Raw genomic sequence first — 19,644 nt, 5'->3', positions numbered from 1 at the left:
CACCATTGATCCTTGTTTATTTGTGCAGGGTTTTCTTAGTCTGAATGCCCGATCCATGCTTCTGGCCCATACGCACCCTTTTGGAGTACCTGGGAGCAGAACACTTGTGCAGCTTGAAGCACGCTTAGACTGAGGAAATTAAAATAATAAATACTTGCATCGGTTGAGTTTTTCCCCAGATCCTCTTCAGAACTCATGGAGGATTTAGCTAAGAAGATGACCAAAGCAGCCAAGGGGAGTTACCCCTTTGTTTTTCTTGGGCACCTCAGTAGGGTGACTTGTTCCTGGGAGGGAGGGGAGAGGGGAGGCTCTTCAATAAAGTCTTATCTGCTTTGCACTGACTACTCCTCCTCTCACCCTCCAAGGCCTGTAGTGTCTTTTATAGTCTTCTACCAGCCAGAGGAGTATGCCATGGCTCTTTGTTTTGAGAGCTCAAAGCCCAGTGTAGTACTCCTTGAAGTCCCAAGTACTTCTATCAGGAGCCTTCTGGGGATTGTAAAGAACCTGGGCCAAGGGCCCAGTACCAGACTCCAATTTCCTGAGCTCCCCTGAGAAACTACATCACACTGCCTCATAATAAATGGCATCTCGTTGTGACATAGAGGATTTAGTGGGCCTGTCATGTTGCTCCTCCATCTGAAATGGTGGTTTGGCCAAAAATCATCATGAAGCACGTATCCTGGTCAGATTGCCCCCTACAGCTTTGAGGCATGACTTTAGACCGGCGTGGTGTGGTTCCTCTGTCAAAATAGTTTGAGGTCTACAGCCTACCCTCAGTGATCCTCATCATTTAGGTACTCTGACCCATGGTTTGCCCTGGTTCCTCAGACTCTGGGCCCTGGTTACCCATGCATCCTCTACTTCAGAGGCCTCCTCCCAAAAATCACTGTGCTGGATGGGCCAGTGAGGACATGTTTTTCAACCACTTTATTGGGCTTTTGAGGCAGCAATAAATGTTTGGTGTACTTGAGTCTCTAATAACGGATTTGTATTTATTTCATGTTTATCAAAGACTTTGGTGTCCTGTAGAACAGAAATTACTTCAAAAGTAGGCAATAAAGGAGAGCAGAGGCCTTCATAGTGTAAGGTGCCTTTTACTTAAGAGCATTATTGGATTGAGTGATGTATTGTCACGCTCGGCGGCCGCGATCGCTGGTGCTTATGGAGACGCTGGCGCTGGAGCGGCCATTGACATGGCCGCTACGCTGCCGCACGTTCTCCGGCAGCGTTCTAGCGTTCGGACGTCTTTCCAACGGCGCACTTTATCAGGAGCGCCAACCCGGAAGTCCGCGCGTTGCAACCCTTTCGCGTTAGGCTTCCGGGTTAGTACGCTCCTGTCTCTGTCCTCCGTGTTCCACTTACCTCTCCCCGATTATCCCTTAGTCTTGGCTCTTCTCTACTAGCCTTGGCTTTGCTCTGCTTGCAGCCTAGTACTTCTCCTCGTGGTATTCAACTCCCTCTCCTTCCCTTACCCTCTTAATCCTCCAAGCTTCTCTTCTTTCCTTGTATTCCGCTTCAGTTTGTCCTCAGCCATTCCACTGGTCTTCCCTTCCTGGTCGGATGGTCTTGGCCTGCATATCATTTCAATCCGGTATCCAGCCTGCGTACTCCATCAAAAGGGTTTTTTTTATGCCGGTTGGCTTTTTCCCCTGCATTGGTCTGCCCCGGTTCGGGGGCCCCCCTTAGGCCCCGAGTCAGAGGGGCAGGGTGGCTTCCTCTCGAGGCAGACCCCATCTGCTTTCCAGAGAAGAAGCTTTGAGAAGGAGGAGATTTGGACTCCAGACTAAAGAAGAGTCAGCAGGTGAGCAGGAGGGCATAAGGGACACCGTGGTTGGAAAGGAATCCGTTAAGTCAGGGAGCAATTCTGACAGTTTGCAACGCCAAAGAAGCAATATGGCCTCCCCTGAGCAGATCCAAGAATTAGTGGCCGCGGTCCAGGCCATGAATGTGGAATTGCAGAATGTTAAAGCCGATAATGCAGTTCTGCGGCAGATGATCTCCAATCGAGAAGCTAGAGATTCCGACCTACCTCCTATGTCGTTATCCACAGGCAAATTCGATGGTACCCCCAAACGCTTAAAAGAATTCTTGGAAGCATGTTCCGTTTACTTTGCATTCCGACCGCTGATGTTTTCCAATGACCAGGCCAAGGTGGGGTACATGATATCTAACATGAGCGGAAATGCCTTGGCTTGGGCCACCCCCTTTGTGACCAACAATAACCCTATTATTAGAGATTATGGGGGTTTTCTGGCCTTATTGCGTCAGGCCTTTGAACAACCTGAAGTAACCCAAGTAGCTGCAGAGGAACTTTTGGATGTACAGCAGGGCCCCCAGGATCTGTTGACTTACATCTCCACCTTTAAACGTTTGGCCTCGGACGCTGGATGGCCAGAAAGGGCCCAATATACTATTTTCCGTCGTGGATTGAAGGAGGAGATAAAGGATGAGCTGGCCAGAATAGCCCGTCCTACTACTTTGTCAGACTTATTCTCAATAGTAACACAGATCGACTACCGCCTTAGTGAACGCAAGGCAGAGAAGAAGAAGCAGAAGGGGTATCACATCCCTCCATCCAATGCCTACCCTATGCCCTCACTGTCTCATTCCAGTAATAAGGAGGAACCCATGCAAGTTGGTTCCGCTCGGTCCCCGTTAACCTCCGAAGAAAGAAGACGTCGGAGAGATGCAGGTCTCTGCATGTACTGTGGATCCGGCTCACACTTGCTTCGAAATTGTACGGAAGTACCTCCTAGACGCTCGGGAAACGAACGACCTCGTTACTGAAGGGGACAAGTAACCGAGGTCCGACAACCAGTCCCTATGTTACAGTGACAGTAGCATCTCAGTCATCCACCATGGACTCTCGCCTCATGGCAATATCTATCCGTTTGGAAACCCCAACAAAGGTCTTCACCACTACGGCGCTTTTGGATTGTGGAGCCGCAGGAATGTTCATGGACACTGAGTGGGCACACGAGCATGGTCTCCCACTACAAAAACTGGATGAAGTCCAGAAAGTTGAAGGAGTGGATGGTTCTCCCCTGTCGTCGGGGCCCATCACCCATTCCACTATCTCCTTGAAGATGTGCATTCTTCAGCATACCGAACAGATCCAATTTGATCTAATTCGAGCAGCCCATTTTCCGGTTATCCTGGGTATTCCGTGGTTAAGGAGACACAACCCGCTCATCGACTGGACCCAAAATACCCTGGCGTTCACCTCCTCTTCTTGTAAGCAAAACTGTCTACTCCATGCCTCCGAAGAATTGGTACAGGTATTCGCTCCTCAACAAGAAGGAGTACATGAAGTTTGTAAGATACCTTCGGAATTGGCCGAGTTCCAAGCTGTCTTCAGAGATAATCCGATTTTGGATCTCCCACCTCATCGCCCAGAAGACTGTGCCATTGAGCTGGTAGAGAACGCTTTAGTTCCATTTAGTCGGATGTTTTCCTTATCTCTGTTAGAGAAGAAGGCGCTCAGAAAGTACTTGGACTCTCATCTGACTAACGGTCTCATTCGTCCCTCTAAGTCACCGGCTGGAGCCTCACTTTTCTTCATACCAAAGAAAGATTCCTCAGAGTTAAGGCCCTGTATCGACTATAGAGGTCTTAATAAGGTCACGGTACGCGACCGATATCCAATGCCTTTAATAGCAGACATACTGGAAGCTGTACAAGGGTCAACCATCTTCTCAAAACTGGATCTCCGGAGTGCTTACCACCTTCTCCGGATAAGAGACGGTGATGAATGGAAGACTGCCTTTCGGACACCCTTTGGCCTTTTCGAATATCGGGTGATGCCATTTGGTTTGGTTAATGCTCCAGCCATATTCCAGCGTTTTATGGATCGCTTATTTTCTGATCTACTATTCCTCAATGTCATTGTCTACTTAGATGACATCTTGGTTTTCTCAAAATCCTTCTCGGAACATACCTCCCATCTTCAGACAGTGTTTCATCGTCTACAGATCCAACATCTATTAATCAAACCGGAAAAGTGCCTTTTCTACGCATCCTCTGTTCCTTATTTGGGATATGTCTTATCTCTGAAAGGCATAACCATGGATCCCAGAAAAGTGTCTTCCATTCTAAGTTGGCCAGCACCCACGTCGTTGGAGGTCCAACGATTCTTGGGATTAGCCAACTTCTATAGGAAGTTTATAGGACATTTTTCTCAAATAGTACTGCCCATTACTTCATTGCTCAAGAAGGATGCCAAGCCTTTCCAATGGTCAGAAACGGCCAACCATGCCTTTATGGACTTAAAGAAGAGATTCTGTTCCGCACCTATTCTGGCACAACCTGATCAGCATCAGCCCTTTATAGTAGAGGCGGATGCTTCCGCAAGCGCCTTGGGAGCGGTACTTCTTCAACTCAAGGACGGACAGGAACACCCTATTGCATATCTTTCTAAGACTCTATCCGCGAGTCAACTGAACTACTCCGTAATTGAAAAGGAACTTCTAGCTCTCAAGGTGGCCTGCGAAGAGTGGAGACATCTACTTCAAGGCGGTTCACATCCTTTCACTCTACGTACAGATCATAAGAATTTAAAAATTCTTCGAAACATGGAATGTGTAAACTCCAGACAGGTTCGCTGGGCACATTTCTTCAGCCAATATGACTTTTCTATTTCCTATATTCCAGGCACTCAGAACAGCGTGGCGGACGCTCTATCGAGGTGTCAGTCCTCCGATTATCACTCTTCGTCTTCTGGTCAGAAGATGTTTTTTCGGAACAGAATAGTGGGAATAGTCTCGTCATTTCTTCAAGAAGTTAAGACCGCTACTCATCCCGATTTGGCAACCTCGGTGCCGGGCGTCTTACATCCTCAACTTCGTTGGTCTGAAGGACTTTTACTGGTGGGGCAACGGTTGTACATACCTTCTAAACCCCTACAATTGAAGATTCTGGAATGGGGTCACGACCATGTTACAGCCGGTCATAGAGGGGTCAAAGGTACATTGGAATTAATCTCTCGCTCCTTCTTTTGGCCTTCTCTTTCTCACGACGTGAAACAACACTGTAAGTCGTGTATGATCTGCGCCCAAAACAAGAACCCCACTCATAAGCCTTATGGGTTGTTGATGCAACCAGTATTACCAAGCCAACCATGGTCTCAAATATCCACAGACTTTATAGTTGACCTGCCCCGATCCCAGGGGCTGACATGTCTCATGGTAACCGTTGATTCATTCACTAAGCTGGCCCACTTCTCGGCACTTAAAGGAGTACCATCCGCTACAGAAATGGCAGAAGTATTCCTTAGGGACATATTCAGAATCCACGGACTTCCGGATAAAATTATTTCTGATCGGGGCTCTCAATATACCTCTCGATTTTGGGGAGCATTATGTCAACGGTTGGGTATCGAGAGAGCCTTGTCATCCGGTTTCCATCCTCAGACGAATGGTCAGACAGAACGCCTCAATGCATCCCTGGAACAATACCTTCGATGTTATGTCAACAAGAATCAAGACAATTGGGTAAGCCTTCTACCCACCGCCGAATTCGCGTATAACAACGCTGTACATTCGGCAACTGGACTCAGCCCTTTCTTTTGTTCTTATGGCTTTCACCCGAGAAGCATACTACCAGTCTTCTCTTCTCCCTCTAATATACCCACCATCGAATCCTCATTGGATCAACTAACTACAGCTCACTCTACCGCCCAACGAAGTCTGGTATCCGCTAGACGCCGTGTCTGATCGAGCTCGTTTACCGGGTCCTGATTGGAAGGAAGGAGAGCGAGTCTGGTTGTCCACCAGATATTTGCCTAAGTGGGTCCACCCAACCAAACTTACACCCCGGTTTATCGGACCTTTCAAATTACTCAAGAAGATTAACCCAGTGGCTTATCGACTACAACTCCCCAAGTCCATGTCTCGGATTCACCCAGTCTTTCACTCCTCTCTCTTCCGTCTAGTGGACCCAAACACTCCTGTTAAAAGGACCACTAGACTTATGTGCAATCCACAGTCTATCCCTGAAGAATATGAAGTGTCTGACATATTAGATTCCAGATATCGCAGAGGCAGATTGGAATACCTTGTGTCGTGGAAGAACTACCCTAGTTCAGAGAATTCTTGGGAACCCTGGTCATATGTTCATGCCCCTAGACTGTTAAAAAGTTTTCACCAAACTCATCCGGGGAAGCCCGGTGGGTTGGGGTCTGGAGGGAGGCATACTGTCACGCTCGGCGACCGCGGCCGCGGCCGCGATCGCTGGTGCTTATGGAGACGCTGGCGCTGGAGCGGCCATTGACATGGCCGCTACGCTGCCGCACGTTCTCCGGCAGCGTTCTAGCGTTCGGACGTCTTTCCAACGGCGCACTTTATCAGGAGCGCCAACCCGGAAGTCCGCGCGTTGCAACCCTTTCGCGTTAGGCTTCCGGGTTAGTACGCTCCTGTCTCTGTCCTCCGTGTTCCACTTACCAATCCCCGATTATCCCTTAGTCTTGGCTCTTCTCTACTAGCCTTGGCTTTGCTCTGCTTGCAGCCTAGTACTTCTCCTCGTGGTATTCAACTCCCTCTCCTTCCCTTACCCTCTTAATCCTCCAAGCTTCTCTTCTTTCCTTGTATTCCGCTTCAGTTTGTCCTCAGCCATTCCACTGGTCTTCCCTTCCTGGTCGGATGGTCTTGGCCTGCATATCATTTCAATCCGGTATCCAGCCTGCGTACTCCATCAAAAGGGGGTTTTTTATGCCGGTTGGCTTTTTCCCCTGCATTGGTCTGCCCCGGTTCGGGGGCCCCCCCTTAGGCCCCGAGTCAGAGGGGCAGGGTGGCTTCCTCTCGAGGCAGACCCCATCTGCTTTCCAGAGAAGAAGCTTTGAGAAGGAGGAGATTTGGACTCCAGACTAAAGAAGAGTCAGCAGGTGAGCAGGAGGGCATAAGGGACACCGTGGTTGGAAAGGAATCCGTTAAGTCAGGGAGCAATTCTGACATGTATATAGTAAGTGGTGAATGGGCAGGAGTGAGAGACCATATCAGCGACTGGTGAACCACTGTACTTCAGAAGTAAGGCAACGTGCGGAGCAGTTTCAAGCAGAAATGGCTACCATCAAGTGGTGTGAGGTGCCCAGAATGTTACGTCTGTTGTAAAATGCTGTTGTAAAAATCCTTTTGAGCACATATGCTCCACCATTTCATAGAGGAGAGGGGACACAGCACATAGCTGAGGATGGAACACTAAATGCTGTCCATGGCTACCTAGTGTGATGAATCTGATGGACCCATCACTGTTCTCCCGGCGGTGACCTCCTCCTATGTGGCCAGGGGAGGGCAGCCGCTACCTAGTCTAGACCCTGAGGGTGGTTACATGAGGGAGGATCACATGGGGGCGGGGGGAACAACCGCTGGGGTGAGGTGGCGGTGTCCACGGATGAGACATGATATCCCCCTTTCCCCAAACAGGATTAATCTCCCATGCACCTCTTAATGGCCTATTGTGGTTCTTCCCCTGCTTCCCCAAAGTAAGGTGCTACAATTTCCTCAAACAAATTTCCAAAACAGTTCTCGAACATTGACTTGCCCTCAAAACATGTTGAAACCATTCCTGCAATGTTTTCGTGCAAGTTGGTAAAATGAAACGACCATTCCCAGAAATCCCGTAACACTGCGACGAAGGAGAGGAATGGAGGAATGCAGATTAAAGGAAGCCCTAAGCACAGGTGACGCTCTAGTTGCTGTAAGCCTTCACCTGTGCCCGGGACGTTTAAAAGAAGATCAGAAGAAAGAATGGTAGCCTGCTGGTGAGATCGGGCTGCAGCTCTTCGAGAATCCGGAGAAATGAAAGAAGCACGTAGGAGCCAACTGGCTCATGCAGGGAACAGAACGGGAAGATCCAGAGAAGCTTTCACACGGGAACGCAAGAAGCAATATGAGTGCTCCCGGGCATTCGCTGATGGAAGGACGCAAGGAGAAACTTACCGGGAAGCTGTGAAAAGCCCAGCCAGCACCATGAGACGTGGAAACCAAAAGCTGAACAGCACAAAGGAGAGAGTCCAGCAGCTGAACTCGGCGAGCCACAAACAGAGCAGGAGACTCCACAAAGAACAGGTTAGTCCATGCTGGGGCAGAGGGAGCACCAGAGCGTTTTTGCAACCACTCCATATGTTAAACATTGAACAATGCAAGTCGGATAAAGAGAGGAAAGCATTTTTTGATACTGAAAGTGAGAACTTACGTTTGCCTGAAAAGAGAATCTTTAATGGACAATGTATATTAACCCACAATACTAAGGTGGTGAATGCTGATAATGGGAGGAGCTCATTTCTTGGAATTGAAAATAAGAAATTAAGAACATGTTGACCTCTGAAAGGAATGTTTAATGGACAATGCACATTAACCCACAATGCGAACAGGGTGAATGATTGGAAGTGTGAGCAAAACACTAATAGAAAAATAAACTACTTTACAAAATAATTAGCCACTATCCAAGGAGGTGTCATAGAAACAGACACTGACAGAAGTCCTGGCAGAAGAATATACCAGGCAATTGTGAGTGTATGAAACAAAAGCTATGGCAGTAGAGTATACCAGGCAATTACAAGTGTGAGAACACAAGAAGTCCTGGCAGAACGTATACCAGGTAGCCAAATTGCATGGAACTAAAGAAGCAGAGAAACCCCTGGCAGGAGAGTATACCAAATCTCCTCATGATCTAAAGGCCAACGATAGACACAGAACTGTCTTTGATATTGAAAAGAGGAAAACACGCAAGAGCTACTATTGTAAAGAAATTGTGAAAAATAATCGAGGGGAATGGTGACACCCACTGGATTAAGGGACTATATCCACAAAAGACTTTATGGTGGAGTTATTTGTTTCTTTTTTGAACACTTTTGAAATGCAGAAGTCCAAAGACATTGTCCCTTTCAACGTAACATTTATTCCACTGGAATGTGAGGGTCTGAATAGTAGTTTGGACACAGGAAGGTTTTGTTTCGGACATTCTGACACTGACAGATCCTTAGTTTTGTATATACATAGGGAAATACCCTTAGCGCAGGGATAGCAAGGCCTTTTCCCAAACCCGTTATGTTCATCAATAAACGTCTTTAGCCAAAACCATATATATGTCTGAGTTTCATTCCTGACCCTTCACACTTGGCACAAAGTTGCATCTGCTATGTTTCTGCAAGCTCCCAGTCTGCTTACAGTTTTAGAAGCAAAGTAAAGTGTTTTCCGATTATTATTTGTGTTTCTAGTTTATTAAAGATTTTAACACATTATACATAATCACATAATTTCCACTATACATACACATCCACAAACCAATCTGTTAAAAATCCTCATCTTACATTACCACTCGTAAAACCTATGATTAATTCATATAAACATTTTCACAAAAATGTGTGAATTATTATTAAAATGACTAAACACGGAGTACCTATGTGGGTGTAGACCTAGGGGACAGTGCAAAGGTTATGGGCACCACAGTAATTTGTAGATCTCAGCAAAGCAACTTTGTCACTAGGTTTTTGAGTCCAAGGAGTTACCGGCGCCAAGTTTCGATAAGAGGGTACTTTCTTTGCTAGGCATAGCCCATTATTGCAATTGGTGTTTGCAACTATTCACTAACTTGGACGCTGTCACTTGGAAAATCAGCTGACAAGAAATGGCAAATATAGAGAGCTAGCAATCAAATTGAAAGATGCCCCCATGATAGCCAAGAAAGTCAAGCAAGAGATGATATCATTTGAATGGTAAAACAAGCCCATTGGACATTAGGTGTAACGTTCAACCAGCTGAGTCTTTAAATTGCACAGCAGCGTCCATCAGTTCTAAGACTGAATCACAAAAGAAAATCATGGACTGATTTGAGAAAATTGGCTAGCTTAATTATCCTCCAGAATTTTCACCAGTAACCCTTGATTCCCAAACTCCTATCCCAGCAGTCCCTGAGAGGTGTGGGAGTAGGCGCATGGATAGCTAGAGTTTGGAAGTGCTAGCGCTAAGTCCAGTAAACATAAGGACACCTGAAATCCATAAAAACCATAGTGACTTTAGTTACATGGAGACACAAGCATCCCCATTAATTGCATTATACCCCAACATGACATGAATTTTCTTTGACCTGTGATGGATGCTGACAGCAAAAGTACTTTGGGATCAGAGCAGACTAATAAGGGCACGATGTAGCCATTGATGAATGAAATTAGCAATTAAAGCTATATTCCCCTTATTGACCGGGCTATGTCCATTGTTAGTCCAGTTCTGAGTCATTCAAATTTCGTTCAGGGTAGCATTTTGGTTCAAGCCAGTACAGATGCAAAAATGAGCACCGATATCGGGAATGGCTCACCACTTTGATGGTGTTACTTCTAAGCAAGCCCCATTGTTTGAAGCTTTCATAGGATGGGTAAAATGCATGGTATGCAGCAAATACAGAATGCAACCAAACAAGAATGCAATGTAAAGTTGCAAAAAACAAAATAAAGGTCAGTATTCATAAGTGTACAGATCTAAACATATTTCTGAGTTGGCTTTAAAGTGACGTACTCTTCAATAGTTCAAATGCTTACTTTCTTTTAGTGACTTAAGCTACACTACTGACCCAAAGAACATATTAAAGGCAAATGCAGATTGTACCACCCTCGTCCTGTTTGAGACCTTAATGCGGTCGCATCAGCGATTACGCACAAGACTTTTGAACCAATAAGTTTGGTAAACATCTGCCTGGTCGCCTGGAAAAGTGTGCTGCTTGTGGTGGTGTTCCACCAGGAGATTCAGTTCAATCCTGCTTTCATGGCTTCCAAACAGTTCATTTTCTGTAAAAACTAGCTGGTATTCACATTCGCCCTTCATTTCACCCCAAAATATTGTCTTCATTTACTATCAAATAGGAAGTTTCCAATGTCAGAAGCAAATAGTGTTATATTACTTGGATGACTTGTGAGCGCTTAACTTTTACCTAGCTCATACCACAGATATTTGCAGATCAGATGCTTTAATAACCTTTGGAGGCGCTTCCTCTCCATTACATGCCAAGTGTTTTTGGTCATCCTGGAGTCTTACAAAAAACAGAAAAGGTATTCCCTGTCAGCCTGCATGGACATTTGGTGAGAGTAAATGCCTGCGGTTCTGGCATTTCAGAATCCGGCTCCCTGGAATGTCTTCGGAAAGGTGGCGACTTGTTCCACCCATTCTACTTTTTGCAGAAACTGCTGCATAAACAGCAGCATCCGTGCAGGGCAGACAATAATAAAAATCTTTTCTAGAGGTGATGCGGTTCCTCCTCCCAGTTTGAGAGATTTTTATGTTGTGCAATTGCCATGTAGCATGGAGGACAGGTGATGGGACGTAGGAATAAGGAAAGGTCACTCGCCATATAGTATGTCTAGTTCAGAGTACCCTTTCCTCTATACTCCTCTCCTTCCACGACTCATAAATGAGTTTGCTGTTGCCATCGGATCCAACGTGCATAAAAAGGAGAGCAACTGGCGGAGCCAAGAGACAGTGTTTGTGAAGCGATGCCCAAGGCCACACTGACATTAAAATTTAAAGTGGAAAATACTGAATGCAGTGCAAAGGCTCTATTCCCATCCACAATGGGGGTGGGGGGGGAAGGTACCCATATAGTTTGGAGGATAGAAGACTAAACTGTACTCCGAGTCTAGTGACTAGGTTGATCAACTTTTACAATGCACCACATAACTGTTCCAATTTCGATATCAGACATCTAAAGAAAATAAACCACCTACGTCCTCTTCAGCCCAAGTCATGAGAGCCTAGGTGAGTAAATAGAGGGTAAGGGCGGGGGGAAGGGGCAGAAAGGAGAACACTGAGATCACACAAAGTTCATTCTCCAAATTCCAAGAGTTGAAGAAACATCCATAATGCCTTATATGAAATGCAACATCATCCCACTCCCTCAATACTACCCAACAACTCTATCCACATCCACCTTTGCTTGTGCACAGACACATGTATGTTGTTCCTGTAAACCGCCCAAAATGTAGGTAGGTACCTCCGATTAGCTTCCAAACCAAACATCAGAATAAAAAAATAAAGTTCCTTGTGCCTCATGTGGGTCTCTCTTACAACATATGGGAGTACTAGTATCTTGATGTTTCTAAGTGTCTCTGCCTTCTGCTTTACCACCTCCCATCGTACCATTGCTCCCATTTGGATACCATAGGTCTGCGACAAACCTACTCTTGCCATCCGCCTCAATTGGGCCTCTGTTAATTAAACATGTTGCTCTTATGACCTCTACTTTACCTCCCCTGGAGCTTTACCCTATGAACTACTAAAGTAAGAGACTGGATCACCTCCTGGAGGAATTTCCCCATTCTGGAGTTGGAGGTATTTCAGAAATCTCAACATTGCAGCTGTTGCGTGCTTTTCCGGCTGCTCTACTGTAGAATTCAGGTTAGTAATCGTGGATATGCACAATTCTGAAAGTTCTTCCCCCCACTTCCAAGCCTTTCCCATAGGTTGTGACTGCCCTTCTGATTTCTCTACAGTGCCTTTAATTCCTCCAATCTCTTTCACCACAGGCGATCATTGCCTCCAACTTTGTATCCAGCGGGTTTTTCTCCATGCTCTGTGTGGAATTCTGGAGCTCTCTCCAGTGGCCACTATCAGTATGGACTCCCCTTTAGTCAAGTCCCCAGTATGGGGACACATCTGCTGTATCGCGCACTGGGTTTCTTCCAATTCGTGCCACAGATTTTATGTTAAGTTATGTTGCATCTGTATTTTCGCCTACTGCCATAGTTCATGTTGTCGAAGCACGTTTGCCTGTCAGAAAGGCCAAGGAGGAGGAGTTGACAGAACATTCAATAGTGGTAGAGAGGAGAAAAGTCGGGTAGATAGTCGGGATGAGGGTGAGGGATAAATAAGTTGCTCAGGAAGGCATGAGAAGGAAAAGGTATCTGTACAATTGGGCCGTATTTATGATGTGACTCAATCGTATTTTTGCGCAGTGCACAAAGGAGAGATGGCTGGAGAAGAGGTTTTTGCTGCACCACGGGTTATGTCTGGAATCTACTCGCTGCACAGTGAGCTGGGGCATGTTGAAGCCATCCCCAAGAAAACAGTCAGCAAATTCCTTCTCCCTACTTCCCTAGACCCCCAACAACATTTGGCAGGGATTGTGTGACAGAAATCCGAATTTGACAATTTTGCAAAAACTCCCTGAAAAGCGAGCAGAAAAACCTCACATTATTTGGTTTCCTCATTTCTTTGTCATGGTTAACAAAACACTAGGCATGTACGCAAAGTACTTAAGAAAACCAAGCCTGTCTATGAGATAGACATGGTCAGACATCTGAGCCTTCCACAGTGTCATGGGAGCCAAGGCATGTAGAAACCATGCCCAAGAAAACACAGCATGCAAAGCCCCTCTAGTCGCTCCCCTGAGCCTCAGAACGGCCTGTTTCTATAGATGAGAAAGCTATAAGGAAATACATTTCATATATATTATACATTGTATATATATTATGTGGCATGGTGTACTCTGTTAGAGCCCTCCAGGGTAATCGGGGAAAGAAAATTGTACAGCTAGCACAAAGCTGCTCCCCACTGAGCCCCATCATGCAAGTATCCGGTTGGACCGGACTGTGAGCTCTGTTAACAAGTCAGTCATTTGGCAGGCTTCCAAAACTCAATGCCCCCACTTCTCTGTGCCACAACTTTACAGCTGGTACACCTTGCACTCCCAATGTCGATCCTTATATGTGATGCACTCTGAAAGATTTAATAACGGATCATTCCCTGCAGCACAACAGGTGGCCTGCAGAATAATCTCTGGATCTCCCCGGGAAGTAGAGGGGCATGACACCAGCGATTTCAGTGGACTTCTGGGACTAATTTTCCAACTCCCTGGGACAGGGTTTTCTTGCACTGCCTTCAGTGAACACCCTTGGGTTGACCCATCCACTAGTTGTCACAGCCCGTTTTACAGAAAAGGAGATAAACAGATGAACAAAACCAATCCTTGATCATTCCAAAAAGTGGATTTCTAAATCAATAAACTATATGCATAATATGTCATGGTAACCTCTTTGTGCATTAAGGCAACTAACTCTACAGTAATTCTTACCAGTCGAGGTATACTGGGATTTGGAAAACTGATGAAGTGCAAGCTTACACTCCTGATGAACTTTATAACCGAAAGGCTATTCGTATTCCCAGAATTCATTGCGGTGCTTTGCATCAAGCTCACTAGAATAGTTTTGAATGCACGTTCTCCTTACCAAAGATTGAAAAAACAAAGATCCTGAGGTGAAGGGACCATTAGGGTGGCTACATTGGTGTGATAGCCCATGCGGTCGGCCTGGTCTCACCTGGACAGTGAGCCACACTGGCCCACAAATAATGAAATAGGTGCATTTTACGCAATAAACAGAGAAGTGAAGTAATCTACAATTGAATGATCAAGCAAAGATCTTGACTTGTGATCACTAATTCTACCTCTAAGTACTCTTTCTCATGCCTCCTGATGAGCTCCATGAGCCGAGGAACCTGTGCAGACGATAAGTGGCAATAAGAAATGAGATGCAAGAGTTAGGAGGCAGTAAAATAGTAGTTTGACACATTTTTTTTACCTTTATTTAATATTGCACACAGATGATTCATACACACATTTGTTGAAAGTGCCAAACATTACAACATATGAAAAGGCGTTTGCTATCACTCCAAGTCCTCAAGCTCTGCTTGATCTGACAGGCATTGTTTGTATCTAGCCCATAAGTTCTTGACTAATTTTAATAAACCTACACAATTTTATGTTCAAGAATGTGCATCATTGTATTAAGTGCAAAATAAATCTGTATACATTCAAGCAACTTGTATTGTCAGAGTAATCAACGCTGTGCAATTGTGGTAGCCAATATCTGCTTATACTTTCAATGCAATTTTCTGGAGTTACCCTTCTGATGTCCTACGTCTAATGAAACACGCAGTTGTCTATCCCCCAAAAAGGCACTTTGAGTTCTAAGCTGTAACTTTTCTGTGTTGCTTTCTGTTCAGTCTGTTTTTTCTCTCTACCGCATCACATTGCCCAGCAATGTCCTGAAATTAACAATTGAGTAGCACGATCGCCTATTTTGACCTCACCACAATAGATATAGTACCTTCATCCTAGCTATTGACACCTTATTAGGTTTCCTAACTTTGTTTTCGTAGGAAAATGAGATCTTGACAGAACAGGAAGAACTGGTGAATATGGAGCAGTTCCTCCGGAGACAGATTGACACAGAAAAGGAGGAAATTGAGCGTCTCAGAGCAGAGATTGCTGAAATTCAAAGGTACGTGTCAGATACCAAATGTTTTCTTTTTTAAAAATGTTTTTATTTGTATTTGGTTAAGTGAAATTGTTTTACAAAACTTCAATTCTATTTAAATTTAAAACAACAAAATAAAAGAGAAATGTTTCCAAAATACAGTCTTCCTTTTCTAGACACTTGGCATAGCTATCAAGCGCTATGCCTAAGCAGCAGGATAAAAGAATAAACTTTTTACAGTTTACATTTTGCTCGAATATCGCATACAAGATAACAATTAAAAAATGAAAATGCCTGAAGAGTACATTGACTGATATACACACAAATGTGTTAGTCTTTCATACTGCTATTTCACTATCAGAATGATTTTCCTAAAAATAAAAATGTTCCTAGGAAGCCTTTGAGATCTTCTTGGTCATCACAATGTCAAACGTCTTGAGGACTTTTACCACCGCTATTGTCAAGTAACTTGAGTGACCGGAGATTAGTCTGTTCCAGAAAAGATCTGCAATATGATCCTCCGTACCGACTCCAAATCTTGTGAAGAAAGAGAGAGTCTCACAGGCCAAGTCCCTTCACAGACCAACAATAGATTTTTCAACGACTGGTTGGAGGGTGTTTTGCAGATATTACATAAAGCGATAACATTCTCCCCATTTCCCCTTACTGAGAGAATCTCTTCTGTATGTGCTATATTAAGCCTTATTCTGATGAAGTTCATTCTAATCCTCCAGTCTGGGAATTTTAGAAGATATTGGGCCAAAACTCCTTGTTTTTTTCTGCTTTTAGGAAGAGATTTTCAGGGGTGTGGGGGCGCATCTTATCGATTGTCGTTATCCAGTCTGTTTCTTCTAAAAGCTTTTTTGCCGTTAAAGGGTTAAGTGTCAGTGTCTCCAAGTCAGTTCCTGCTTTTTCCAGACCTTTCAGTGTTCTTTCTTCCAGGTTTGATTGTATTTTTGATTTTTTTGCTTCCAGGTGGGCCTTAATATCAAAGTACAGGGTGTCCTTCTGAGCAGTGATTATTAGTCGGAAGAGGGAAATTAATTTCCATTCTGCCTGAGCTTTTAGTGACCTTAGGCCCAGTTCAAGTCTGAGAGAGGACATTGGGAGGCTCAATGGGAGACACAGTACTCTCTTCCAGACTAGCCCCTCCAGCCTTTCCCAATCTACATTCCATAAACATGTTTTTGTTTCTAACCCATAAAGGATCACTGGGACCACTTTGGCGATGTAGAATTTAATCAGTGGCATGAGTGAGAATATGCAGAATTTTAATGAGATCTTTTTCATCTGGGGAACTAGCTGTGAGATTTTTAGTTGCACATCCGGTTCTACCTTCCCCTGTGATGGTGTTGTATAAACCTTGTAGCCCAGATAGGTTAGATCTTCCACTGTTAAGATACTCTGTCCCCAAGCTTCCAATTTGGATAGTTTATCTTCTTGAGTGGATGCTTGAAGACTACTATCCTCGATTTCTTTGGATTGATGGCCAGGTCGTTTTCCTTTGCATAAATGTCCAGTCTGTCAAGAAGTCGCTGCAGCCCTATCGGGGTCTTGTCCAGCAGGACTATGTCATCAGCGTAAGCAAGCCAATGGATCTTGCACCCATTGATTATGGGACTGGCAAGTGCCGATTCTTCCAGTGCCTCTCCCATGTCGGCAAGGTAAAAATTAAAAAATAAGGGGGCACCCAGACAACCCTGACGTACTCCTCTTTCTACCTTGATTGAGTCTGACAGATGTCCTTCGTCGTCTAGCCGGACTCTAATAGTATCTTTGTGGAGTTATCCCAGCATAGACAAGAGCTCCTCCGGTATGCTCCATTTCTTCAATTTTGCCCATAGGCGTGTTCTGTTCACATGGTCGAACGCCTTCGAAAAATCTACCCAGGCAGTGTATGTTGTTCTCCTTTGACCTTTGTCTTTTCGCTTAAGGTGTTTAATATTAGTCCATTTAATGCTGTCGAGTGTCTGCCTCTGAAACCTGTTTGATGTTTTGAGAGTATTTATTTTTTCCTTTACCCAGACCTCTAACTCCCCCAATAGGATCTTCATGAAGAGTTTACTCTCAATGTCTAGGAGGGCGATGGGCCGATAGTTTGTGGGTTGCAGCCGGTCGCCCCCCTTAAATAGCGGGATGATAACCGCTGGTTTCCATGATGCATGGGAATTTTTGGCTTTCTAAGATCTCTCCAAATAACCAAGATAGTATTTTGGGCCAGAGTAGAGGCTGTTTTTTCAGCACTTGGTAAGTTAGGCCATTTGGCCCTGCTGCTTTGGAAGTGGAGTATTTGGCGATCAGATATAATAAGGACTGCTCCCCCAGAGGGAGAAACGCACAAAGATTTGTCCGAAGTACTTTGCATTTCCACTGGATTCTTGAAGCTGGCTGACAGATACTCTTTCCTGCTCTTTTTGAGCACCAAGTTACATAATGCAGTGTATGGGTTGCCTTCTAGGCGATGCATTACTGACCAGAATTCACCGGCGTCATTACTTCCCGCTAATTTCAGCATGCGCTGACCGTGTTGCTGGAGTCGCCACATCCTCCTGGCCACCGACCACTGCTTATACCTTTGTGAGGCTCTCTTGGACTCCCTTCCATAATCCTCTCTGCTAAGGCCTGCTTTTTTCAGTTGTCTCAGACTCTGATTGAGTAGCTTGTTCTCCTGTCTGGTCACCTCATCATATGAATGTCAATGCACTTGTTTGCTTCCACTGTTCCCCCCCCCCCCCCTCACCCCCCCTTGCACACTTGGGCAGATCTGCCAAATATATGTAATAAATTCCTCAGGCTTACAGAAGCCCTGCTGGATATCATCTGGGATCTCTAGAAGTCTTTTATTTATGACATCCCTTTCTGTTTTGTATTTATACAGGTATAACCTACCATTCCTTAACAAGTAGGATTGGGCCTGCTTAGCTCGTAGATCTGATGTAATGTCTGAGAAGAGTAATTCCAATCTGGAGTGATCACTTCCACCCCCTGCTCCATCTTCAATGTGATAACTAATGTGAAGAGATCCGCTGTCATAAATATATAATCTATTGTCGAGGCAGAGCTCCCTCGATGCCAGGTCGGTGCTGCTGGGGTGTCTCCTGGCAGACTTTTATTCACCATTTTCAGTCCCCATCCTGCCAGGAATTCCACACAAATTTTTCCATTGCCCGAGATCATGTGAGACCGTGTTTACCAGTGTTTTTTTCCAACGCTACGCATTGGGCATTAAAGTCCCCCGCTAATATTACTCGAGCACTCCCATTGCCGGTTTCAGCAGTTTAAACAAAGTGTCATGGAAGACCTGAAGGCTACAACAGGTGGGGTTCCAATAGATATTTACCAAGAAAACCTCAAAGCAAGGTTTTGAGTTATTCATAGTTGCCTTTATTGCTTGGATGCTGACTTTATTTTCGGAAATCACCATCTGGTCTTCTATTGTGGCATTTCTAAATGCCATCAACAGGCCTCCTGACGGTCTACCTTTGGCTTTTTGAAGAGCAGGTAGGCAATAAAAAGTATATCCTTCAATTGTGATTGGATTTACCAGCCATGTCGCTTGTAAAAAAAGGATGTCTATATTCCGAAATAGATGGCTTTTCATTTCCTTGGCAGTGAATGTATTGGAACCCTGCGTGTTCCAGCTCACCATAGACAACCCTTTCTGCCTAAAGAGACTGGTTCCCCACCCCCAATTTCTGCAGGATCTGTGTCAGGATCTCCGGAAGCATTGCGAGAGCTTTATCCTGAGTATTGCCCACACTGTTTCTCTCTTCCACTCGGTTAACCTCCAGTTTACTGCTTTCCCAGAATATTTACTAGCTCCAGAGGGCCATTTTGGTGCCTGTGGCACTATGGAAACTGAAAGTGGGGGCTTTGTGCATTACACTGTAAAACCCCATCTTTCCAGTTCTATTGACACTTCCACTATTGCTTCCAAAGCCTCTCTCAATGTCAAACCCACTTCAGCTGTAAATGGGGTACTTGGTAATCGTACAGGTTCAATATTCTGGGAGCTCATAAGATAGAGATTTGGTATCTCCTTGAAGTATGAGATGATTACACTTCTGCATAATGATTTATGCTTCTTGTTTTTGTCTGAAATGCTGAGCCATAGTTTTGGCATCGCAAATGGGGACATAGCCTCTTCTTTGGTCTTGCTTTCCCATGCTGAGTGTTTTAGGTCTTGAGGATCTGCCTTCATTCGTATTTCGTTCTCATAAATTTCCATTGATGTTCCACCTCCATTAGATTTTAAGTCGAGCGAGGCACACCTGCCTTGTCCCAATTTGATTTCCTCAATCGATTATTTTTTTCCCTCTGCAATGTAGCCAAGGTTTTCAGGAAGATTGGTACTATTTTCGTACACTTATTCTGTATCTCGGGGTCCTTAGAGCTTTCAATTGATTTAG

General features: G+C 44.9%; 1 protein-coding gene across 1 annotated transcript in view; it reads left to right on the top strand.

The window, feature by feature from the left end:
* Nucleotides 1–19,644, top strand: part of RALBP1 (ralA binding protein 1) — a 593,582-nt gene that overhangs the window by 495,324 nt on the left and 78,614 nt on the right. The window contains exon 8 of the mRNA XM_069613390.1: nt 15,138–15,259. Within this exon, the coding sequence (XP_069469491.1) occupies nt 15,138–15,259 (122 nt within the window). The remainder of the gene's footprint in view (nt 1–15,137; nt 15,260–19,644) is intronic.

Source organism: Ambystoma mexicanum, chromosome 5p (genome assembly GCF_040938575.1).
Source record: "Ambystoma mexicanum isolate Mex_15411 chromosome 5p, UKY_AmexF1_1, whole genome shotgun sequence".
Lineage (NCBI taxonomy): Eukaryota > Metazoa > Chordata > Amphibia > Caudata > Ambystomatidae > Ambystoma > Ambystoma mexicanum.
The sequence above is the reverse complement of the archived record's forward strand: the minus strand, read 5'-3'. Positions and strand labels throughout refer to the sequence as shown.